This window comes from Electrophorus electricus, chromosome 14 (assembly GCF_041902795.1).
Source record: "Electrophorus electricus isolate QZ-2024a chromosome 14, ASM4190279v1, whole genome shotgun sequence".
Lineage (NCBI taxonomy): Eukaryota > Metazoa > Chordata > Actinopteri > Gymnotiformes > Gymnotidae > Electrophorus > Electrophorus electricus.
Genome location: NC_137510.1, coordinates 17,349,276 through 17,360,055, shown reverse-complemented (window position 1 = coordinate 17,360,055; position 10,780 = coordinate 17,349,276). Strand labels below are relative to the sequence as shown.

The 10,780-nt window shown below is 42.8% G+C and overlaps 1 protein-coding gene across 5 annotated transcripts in view; it reads right to left on the bottom strand.

The window, feature by feature from the left end:
• Positions 1-5,794: 5,794 nt before the first annotated feature.
• Positions 5,795-10,780, bottom strand: part of hace1 (HECT domain and ankyrin repeat containing E3 ubiquitin protein ligase 1) — a 16,991-nt gene continuing 12,005 nt past the window's right edge. For 4 of the 5 annotated variants that reach the window (XM_027027225.3, XM_027027223.3, XM_081695742.1 and 1 more), the window contains 5 exons: positions 10,467-10,598; positions 7,898-7,996; positions 7,550-7,620; positions 7,235-7,348; positions 5,795-6,859 (listed from right to left, as the gene is read on the bottom strand). In XM_027027225.3, coding sequence (XP_026883026.2) covers positions 6,757-6,859; positions 7,235-7,348; positions 7,550-7,620; positions 7,898-7,996; positions 10,467-10,598 — 519 coding nt within the window. In that variant the 3' untranslated portion in view covers positions 5,795-6,756. The remainder of the gene's footprint in view (positions 6,860-7,234; positions 7,349-7,549; positions 7,621-7,897; positions 7,997-10,466; positions 10,599-10,780) is intronic. The other variant, XM_081695744.1, reaches the window with a different exon arrangement.

The window sequence follows — 10,780 nt, the reverse complement described above, 5'->3', positions numbered from 1 at the left end:
GTACGTAAAGCATGACATTTTCATGTGATGGTGGAGCTCTAAGCTGCTACCACCACTAACTCACAATGTAAATAATTTGTTAATCTTCTAAGCCTGACTGAAGTTTACTTAATGCTATAATATCGAATTCATATATTCAGTGCCACTGTTGTGCCTCCTATCTAAAAGTACATCTGCTATATCCATCCAGGTTTTTACCATTCACCAAGGACTGTAGCTCTCAGCTCAACATGAATAGAGCAACCACCCACAGAAAACTGTAGCCACCACTGTCAGTGAAGCTAGAGAACCCTCACCATAGAATCCCCCAAGACCAACTCCCACACCGCCATACACCATTTAGATTTGGAAGTTAAGGGTTAGAGGAAGGATTCAATTTCTCTGTTGTTATAAAATTAGACAGGACACGTTTGGTAATGACTTGAGAATACGATTAGAATTCTAATAACACATGCCAACTTTCTCACTTTTAGGTCTTATGTAAGCAGTTGAGTTTAACCCAAGATAGCTCTCTATTGAGCTAATGTTCTCTAGTGCTTTCAGAGCATTTAAAATTGTTTTTTTTAATCATGAAACATTCCTAGGCAAAATAAAACAGAACTGCTAACTAAATATTAAAATGTTGATTTTGCTAAGTTTACTAGAGATGCAATGCTCAGGCTCAGATTCCTGCTGTGAAGACAGCTTCTCGGTGAACTAATCCTGTATCATGAGAGATACAAGCCTGATAGCAAAACATGATGTATGTTACAAGAAAACATTGTGGTGAAACATTGTGTCCAATGTGTGAATAACACTCACTATTGCTTCATGCTTCTCCCCCTGTGTGTATGTACATCAGAGTGGATGGAGGAGGGAGGTGTGTGTGCGCAAGATACCCTTGTTTAAATAACCGCATGACACTGTGAATTCCTAGATGGCAGCAGAAGATGGTCTGGGCAAACATTCACGGAGCACGTCAAAAGCAATTCATACAAGAGGACAGGCGGCGCATATTCAATGGCGCTGCAAACAACACAATCTGGCACTGCTCTTTCCCTTGTTCCCTCTGTCTGGCCCCCAGCAGCCGGCCAGCCGGTAAGCAGCAACCAGTGAGTGAATTAACAAGAGAAAGCAGTTCCTTTAAAGAGGATGCCAGAGCACGTTAAGGCTGCCGCCCAATCACAGCCAGTGTCTGTGAGCATTGCAGTCCGCCACCGCAGGGCATGGCAGAGAGAGAAGGTGAGAGAAGCACCAGCCTCCACCGCCTCTAAGATCTTATTCAGCTGAGATTGTTCATTAATACACTGAAAACAGTCTAAAGAGGAAGCCATTTATATTAATAAAAACTGGTGTCAGGAGCTGCATTTAGGGCATTTTTTAGTCAATTCTACACTTGCCATGTGTGGGCAGAAATAAAGCATTTCATTTGGACTGCTTTTGCAGATTGCTAATTTTGTACTGTTCTCATTATTTGAGTCATGCCATCTTTGTAAGTTATTCTACATTAGCCCAGCTGCCAGATTACTACAAATGGCAGTACACAATCAGTACGCAATACAAATGGGATACACTGCCCTTTGTTGCCAACCACTGTAAGCCAGAAAAAGCAATCTGGTTCCTTATTTTCTGGACTACTGAACCACACATCTGTTTGTTTAGTTAATAGTGACAGTATTGTGAGAACTGACCCTGAAACAGAGAATAAGGACACAGAAAGTGGTCAGGTGCTGAGTGCTTGTAGATGTGGCACTGAGCCATGTTGGGTAGAATCCCTACAATTAGCATATAGAGACTACAATTAGAGACCAACTTATTGAATAGTGTTCTAAAGGAATGTTTCATCCAAATGACTACATGGAAGTTAACAGGTAAGACCTAGTCTAATTTAGGACTAATATATTTATTTATTAATTTATTAGTCATGTTAGCATGCACAATAAATTTGATTTTAAGCAAGCTTTAAATGCCCTCTCTTGGACGTCGATCTTAGTTAGCATTTCCGTAAGTAGCAAGAGGGCAACAATGGCCAAAGGTGTCCCCCCAGCCTAGCTACAACAGACAGATGCCCTTCAGAATTGGTGGCAGCCTGGCAGCTCCCTACTGTTCACTAGGCAGTGCAGAGTATTGGTATGGCTTTAGTAGTTGCAGAGCAGCATTCTCTGATGTCACCAGCATCACTGTAAACACCAGTAGAGACCCTAATGCACTGACTAAGGCACAAGGCAGGGGCAACAATAGCAGCCCAACAATGCCCACTGGTGAGGGAGGTGAGGGAGGGTTAGAGGGACAGGGATGACAGAGGCTGGAGCCAGAGCAGAAAGCAACTATTCTGGGCCTTGGGGAGAGGAGGGGGGTCACAGGAACTGGAGATGGTCTGAGACAGCCTCCTGTAGGATGATCAGCCTTAGCACAGAGGCAGGCTATGAACCATTCAGTGCGCCTCTGGAACTAGAGCAGGATCCGACTCCAAACTCTATTCTTGAGCCAGGACATGGTTGTGGCTACTTTGCTTTCCTCAGCAAGGGCTGCCCCCACTATTTGATTGAAGTAAAGGGAACACTGCAGGAGGAATCCTCACTCACCAGAAGTCCCCATCACATTCACTCATGAATGAAGGCAGGGCACTAGGGTAGAAGGGCTGATAATTGAGCCAACAGGCAATTGAACAGCAGTGCTGGAGGTCGAGGTGGCTTACTGGCAGCCTCCACAGACTGAAGTGCCACTGAGGATGAGAGCTGCTGTATCGTCAGCCTAACAACCTAATGCCAAGCTCAGGTGTGCAAGCTCAAGGTGTTGTTTCAGAATCCCTTCTCGAGCTAACAATCCACACAACAGCCCAGGCTCACTCCCTGCATCTGTAGTAGGAGAAGCCTTTTGGAATGTACAGGAGATGTGAGCAGAATGCAGGGTAGGAGCCAGAGGAATCCTTATTAGAGCTTTTCCAGGAATCACTGTCATAACAGACCAAAGTTGAGGATGTCAGCAGACAGTATAAACACAGGTAAATCCATACTCAGAACATAGAACGACCAATCCAACATAACTCAGAACTATAGCTAGGAAACACAGCTAAACAAAAGTGCTACAGTTAAAGAGGCTCCTCAGTGATGCTCTTTGCACTGACAATATGCTCTAATGCAGTAAAGCCAACAATCAAGTATGTAAGGGAGTCTTAATAAGCAAGGAACAGGTGCACAGAATAATGATCAGGCAGCACTATGGTGGAGCCAAAGCTAGTGGGGACCAATCAGGAGTGAATAAGCTGGTGCGACACTTACTAAGCTCCAATATACCTATACACCCTTCGCACTGTCACCCATAATTTGTTAAAAAGGATTGCACGGACAAGGTGAAGTTTAGTAGCAATGTATTCCCACATTTGAGAATTGTGCTGGCTCGAGCAATAATTGGGTGGCAGGGGGGCAGACGAGCTATGATTGTTATAGCTCACTCTGATGTCATTAAATGACATTTCTGTATGCATTTAAAATTATGCTGTGGTCTACTTATGCTTTACTCTAGTATTCAAATACTTTTGATTTGCTTTTGCATTTTGTTGTGGATTTTGTTGTGCATTTATTCTGCTTCTCACTGTAGGTGGGAACTGTGCATTCATTTTCATCCATGTAGCTCGTTTTTTTCCGTTATAGTGAAGGATTTCTTGTGGGAGAATGATAATGAAATGAAAATGTGCCTGCACTGTAGCCAAATGTTAGTTAGCACGTTTGTTTTGGAGAGCTGTATGACGTGTTTCATAAAGTATAGGAGAAGAGCTACTGCTTTACATGTATGCCATTGTTTCTGACAGAGGAAATGCAAATAGTACCACTGACATAATGAAATGGAAGCACGTTTTCCTTTACCCTTGCAACGTTCAGGTGTTTGTCCTCCATGTCCCTGTACCATACCCTAGTCAGGCTCCAGAAGGTGGAGAAGATTTCTGCCATGGCCTCACGTCATTTATTCAGACCTATATATTTCAGGCCAGAGAATACACAGCAATCACTGTATTCAAAATACACCCTGGAATGCATACAGAATGAGGCACCCAAGTTACCTTTGCATGTTGCATACTATAAATGACATAGTATGAAGCAAATTGTGTGGGTGTGACTGTATTAGAAAACAAAAGACAAAGAGAACTGTGTATAGTTAGATGGAAAGAGTGAAAGAAAGAGAGGAGGGAGAGAGGTAAAGAGAGGGAGAGAGAGCTTGAAATGCTAATAGCTGACCTTGAACATGTTATACCACTACATAATTTGTTTACTTCATGACTTCTCTCTCGCACACTCACACAAAACATGCAATACACAAGCAGAGAATGCATTCAGTATTTCCTAATATAGAGGTGATAATCTAACTTTTTTTTTTAATGGAGTTGTCAGTGCACAGCTTTTAACCAGATGAATAATAAAGGTTCAAATGAGAGCCACTGTAATCTCCTGCAGAGGTACAGGACAGTGGCAAGTATGACATCTTTTTACGTTATGGGTATTAGCCTGGTAGAAATAAAGGATCCTTGTGGTATGACCCCTAGTGACTATGCGAATTAGAGCTATGCTTAATTATTATACAAATGTAAGTAGAGAGCAAGAAGACATCTCAATCATTGCTGTCATTGCTAGGCGAATAATTTTACCCTGGGTTAGGAGATAACCCCCAGCTTTCTGATTTCATGGGTTGGGATTTCAGTTGAACTGGAACAGATAGAAATGGAATTGGATACGAGAGTTAAACTCGTTCATGTCTTGTAAGACGGAGGGTCGAAAGTGCCACCAAACCTCAATGACACAATAGAAATTTAGATCTGCTCCTTGTATCTGCGTGCACACACGCACGCGCAAGCATGCATGCTCACACACACACACACACACGCGTGCGCACACACACACGCGTGTGCGCATGCACACACACACACACACACACACACACACACACACACACACACACACACACACACACACACACACACACACACAGCTTCTCTCATTCGCTGCTCTCCCAGTCCTTCTCTTTTTTGCTTTCTGTTTCTTGGCTGTCATCATGACATATGTTGAGCTCACATGTCTCCTCCAGCCCAGGGCCAGCTACATGCTGAGTGGGTTTTGGATGCCGTGTTGCCATGGAGAGCCAGCTGTAATTTCAATAGTGTTGCCATAGTGAGCAGGTAATATCAAGAAAGTGTTTCTTCAATAGTGAGACCCTGCAATACAATATTACAGTGTTGTACAAAGTCTAATAAAAGCTGTAGTAGCTGCATACCATTTAAAGCTACTCACTTCCACTTTGCATGTTCCACTAGTTTTATTTATTCTTTGCTACTTTTGTGGTAACTAAGGGAAATGATTTGCGTAGGTAATCTTAAAGGAATTATAAAGCTACATGTTTTTGGTAAAAATATCTAAAGCTTTAATTTTTTTTAATTTAGTGTCACTGTCAATTAATTCTGTCAATTCATTCTACTTTTTATGTTTTTAACTCCGTTCACTCCCAGTAGGAGAAACAGTAGACAGCATTGGGAGGTGAAAATGACCCAAGTGCCCTCATTAGGATCCTGATCAGCCTATCAGAACACAGTACACATCTTAGCAATGTGGCAACTTATTGATTGCTACAGCATATTACATGTTAAGACTAGCAGTAATATCCACACAGAGGACTTGACAGACATGGTCATGTGCACTTTAGTGTAGATGGTCTTACAAACAGCCCCAAGCCTCTGTTCCATTACACCCTGTGCTGAGAATGTTTGCCTGGAGCACTTACCCACACATGCCGGCATACTCACAGAATCAGTCCAATAAAACCCATGTAGTAAAATACATACTTCAATATTTGCAGTCATCTTGGAAAAAAAATCCTTAAAGATTACGTACACAATAAGCACTATTTACAAATGGGAAAAAACAATTACGCAGCCAAATCAATGTGATAAATTCTAACAAGTATAAATATATGTCCATATTTTCATTCACTTAAATCACTTAAATCTTGCTCAGGGCACAGTTCTGACATTAATAAAATGATACATTATACCCTTTCAAAACCCTTATTACCAACACACAATTATTGGACCTTGCTTTTCCTAGGAATTTTTGGCACCACTGATCTAATTTGCACTCTGCTATTTTCACAGAATCTTTGCAAAAATACTATACATTAAAGGATTTTCAGCATTACTGTGAACCAATCTGACAGTACATGGACTATATCACAGCATTCATGGCAGAAGTAGGGAGGTTCTACATTACTCTGCTAGCATGAGTCACTGCCAGCTCGCAGGAAAAAAGGGTTACATTTGCATACAGGAGGCCAACATTGTCATGTTGCCACCCTGTCTCCTTGTTCTAAAAATTACAAGATAACATCCAGCCATGTTTTGTAATTTCCTATGTCAGTTATGCAAGGTTTTAACTCATTTCAAACTCTAATACACACACACACACACACACACACACACACACACACACACACACACACACACACACACACTATCACGCACACCAACGTATAACACTGGCAGAACAGATTAGAGTCACTGGCAAAGTTACATACATCGACTTTTGAGTGTTACGCACCTTTATGTATTCAATATTCATGTCTGCCCTTGTCTTTTGGATCTGCGTATCTAAAGTAATGCAATGAAATCAGATAAACACTGCTCAGGGTCAGAGGAATGAGATACTTTCCCTGAACTGAGGTAAACATGCGAGCGCATGTATGTGCACAAGTGTCCGTATAGTAGGCAGCGTAGGAAAAATAGATGGGCCAGCTTTATGCCATGGTGTAACCATAGCTCCCACAATGTAGCGCTACCAGCAGCCGGTCACGCAGCACATCCTTGCTGGGGTACTCCGGGAGTTTCAGCATGTTGATACTGCAAAGGACATGCGTGCACACACGCACAAGCAAAAGAAAAAGAGGAAAGCGTGATTCAGTCAGGGAATAAGCAGCAGGGCGGGTCAAACAGGGCGACATATGCTTGACTCTCAGCCGCCCAAGCTGCCATTTTAAAAGCTGGGCATCATGCCACTTTTTGTTCCTTGCTTTTCCTCCTTTTGATTAAATTGTGTCTATGAGATCATGTCTGTTATGTTCAGTGTCATCCTATAGAGTTCCCATTTGAGTCACTGGTCTTCACGTGGCATGACTACAGAACTCTCATAGAGCCACACTGCCCTCTGGTGCTCTTGGACGTTAAAATACTAGGGAGTGTGTGAACATTGTGTGGTGGCTAGTGTGTCTTTCTCACCAGGTACTAGAGGTAGGTAATAAGTTGGATGTGTATGGTACTGCAGCGATGGTGAACTTCTGCAAGCCACTGCCCCCCATAAGAAAAGCGAACCCCCCATGTGGAACACGGGAGCTGGGGAGAGAGGATGAGTGTGGAATAAGGGACTGTTCACTTAAAGTCACCAGTGCACATGGGTTAGTAATGCATAAATACTGTCAATTCATTTTATATTTGAAATGAATAACAAACAGCATTAATAGACAAGAACAAGACCAGACAAAGCCTTGTTTTTTGCCTATTACTGCTGTGCTAACAAGGCAGAATAAGAGTTACCTCCCAGTGACAAACTGTAACAGAAGAACCCTCTCCTCTTGAGTGAGTGCCTCAACTACTTCCCAAAACCACTGCCAAGCAGAACGGCATAAACCGACTCTTAAACATGTTATTCTGTGCTCAGGGAGATTAGAGGAGGCAACATGCAGTCATTCTGGGCTAGCAATTTATGTTAATTTTTACACATTTTAAATTTCCAACACATTTTAAATATTTTACATTTTAAAAAACACATGCAAAAAACATCTGCCAATATAAAATATATAATAAACTGTCCTAAGAGATAAGGGTTGGCTCTTAATTCATCTGAGTAACCATGGCACTCATGAGACAGAGGGAACTGCTAACCTGGATGACTGGTTCCTCCTCCTCGTAGCCACTAGTGTATTCTGTGTTCCTCCTCCAGTCCATCACGTCAATCTCTGGCATGCCAGACAGCAATAACTCCTGCACACGTGTGTACACACACACAAACGCACATGCACACGCACCCACACATACTTTAAAGCAGAAGTACAGCACAGCAACTCAGATCATAACAGGCAATCTCATCAATAACTAGTCTATTCAACTCATAAAATGGCTATGGGTTCACTCCCACAGTTTCCAGTGACGACCTCCGTAAAGGTTACATGTGCAACGTGCAGCCCAGAGGAGAGAAGCAGAGGAACACCTTTAATCAGAGAGCGGCACTGGGGTGGAGGGCGGAACGCGTCTCTTGCCGCTCTGCACAGACAACCGAGAGACAGTACTAAAGCCACAGTAAGAGAGGCTCTAAAAGTGCTTCCAAACAGAGGGCCTCATTAGCTGGGCCCTGGGGGGTTCGCCAGAGGGCTGTCTGAGGCTGGGGGAGCAAAACACAGGACCACACACACACATGTATGTGCAGTGGAGCCCACAGCACAGTAATGGCCCTGGGTAAGCATCGATCTGGGACAGAGCGGGGGGAGACTGAGAGTGAGCGAGAAAGACAGAAGAGAATGAGAAAGGGACTGAGAGAAATGAGGAAGAGAAAGAGAGAGCACATCTACTTTCTGTCGACATATACAGAAACAGAGGTGGGAAATGGAAGGTGGTAGGGCCCTCAAGGTGAAGGCTGATGTGAGAGACAGTGGCAGAAAGGCTCTTCATCACACCACCCAGAACAAAGCAGGGGTAAAGCAGAGACCTCATCTTTATTGATTGTGATCAATTCTTTGCAGTACACATAAATGCACATTATTATTCCATCTGGAAAAGACTTAGAATCTAAAGAATATTCTTTCTAAAAGTGAAGTTGCAAAAGTACTGTTTTGTTTTTTTTTCTTCCACAGTAATTTTCTGCTGCTGTAATGCACCACTTGCTGGATGTTACACTTTGTCCAAACTTACACAGAGATAAGGATTAGATATATACAATTTTAACACATTAATCCCATTCCATTGCTGGCTACCAGATCATTCTTATCACACTAATCACAATCCTGCACTTAGGATTCAATTAAAAAGTGTAGCCTTATTATTAGTGCCTAGCAATGAGACAGGAGAAGGGTGGATGGAAGAGCATGTTCCTTCTATGCTCTGGAATAGCTCTCCCACTAAAATACAAACTTTCAGGTATTTGAGAACATCTTAGAACTACTGAAAGCGTTCTTTGATCAGAACTAAAACCTACATCTTAGTCAAGAATAAAGTTCTCTTTGCTTGTCTTCCATCTGTGGTTATGTCTATGTTAGGTAAAGTGGATGGAAGACATTGTAACTTCACCCACCACTATCACCCATCCACTTTCCCTTTTTGAGCCTTGGAGAAATGAGAAGCCAGTGTGTTCACCCTCACCATTCCCATGCATTAACTCTGGATTTGTGGGCAGCAGGACTGAGAGGCACTGCTGGCTTCAGGAGCAAACCAGAGCTGCCCTATTTCCTTATTTTGATTGAGGGGCTATACAGCAGTTGCACACAGTGGCCTAAGTGCACTCAACAGATGAAGCACACTATTCTTTTTGGTCTCCTTTGCCCCACCCCCATCAACACTCCAAGTTCTAGCTGTCGTTTGGGGCCAGCCATGTCATGAACCAACCACCACTGCTTCAATATTAATGGCAATAATGAAGGCATATCCTGTTTGTGTAGGTGTCTCTCCATTTACCCTGAGCCCTGACTACCTGCAGACTCCATAGCTGGCATGGTCCATCCTCCTCCCACTACACTCAATTCCTCACACTGCCAAAGTTCTTACTGAAACGTCCTCTGGAATTTTACTCTCTGTATCATTTCCTTACATTTGCACATTGATAACTAATGTTTGGCATGTCGAACCCCTTCTCTGTACCCTGGGGGACATGCTCATGAGGCTTAGAGATGCAATACACAAGGTCACTACAATATTTCACTCTTCATCTTTACACTCAGTGCAACATGACTAGTGATAGCCAATATATACCTCCTAATATTTCTCTGCCCACACTTTACTCTTCATTTAAACCTATTCAGTCCATACTGATTAACGTTTAAATATAACCAGTTATTTCTACTATGAGTCTTCTAATGTCACAATAGCCATCTTGGATTCTTGGTGCAGTCTTGGCCAAAGGATGGATTCAAGCTCCTGAGTGCTGCTTGCATTCAAGGGTTCTTACATGGCATGTTCTGTGCGTGAGACATATTCATCATCCCTGGTGCTTCTGGCCCAAGCCCAGGGCTCTGTCAAATTACTCTGCTGAAATTAAGTAAAATTAATTTGGCTTGAACTCATTAGAGTGAGAATGATGGAGGAGAGTGAGAAAAGAAATTTCAAAAGAGAGAGAGAGAGTCCACCGACTTATCATCTGTGTTTAATAATTTGAAAGAATATAATTGAAGGGGCTAGAATAAAAGCGAATGAGCCTTAAGAGAAGAGAAAGTAACAGCAGCAGAAGAATGGGGAAGCTACTAACCAGCTCATACTCATCAAAGAGCTGGATGAGTGATGGAGGGATGAAGGTGTGGAAGCCCTGCAGGAAAGCGTTGATCTGGGGCTGAATGGCCCGAGTCATCCTCAGCTCTGTGACCAGCTGCACATACTCTGCCTGAGAGAGAGACAGAGAGACAGACTGAGACAAAGCCTGGCAACAGAGACCTGTGATATTTCCTTAGACACTTAACCAAGCTGGCTGGTGCTATATTTAAGAACACCTGTCCATCTCTTTGGACAGACACAGCTTTATACAATAATCACACACTGACATTTACTCCTGAAAGGGAACTCAGA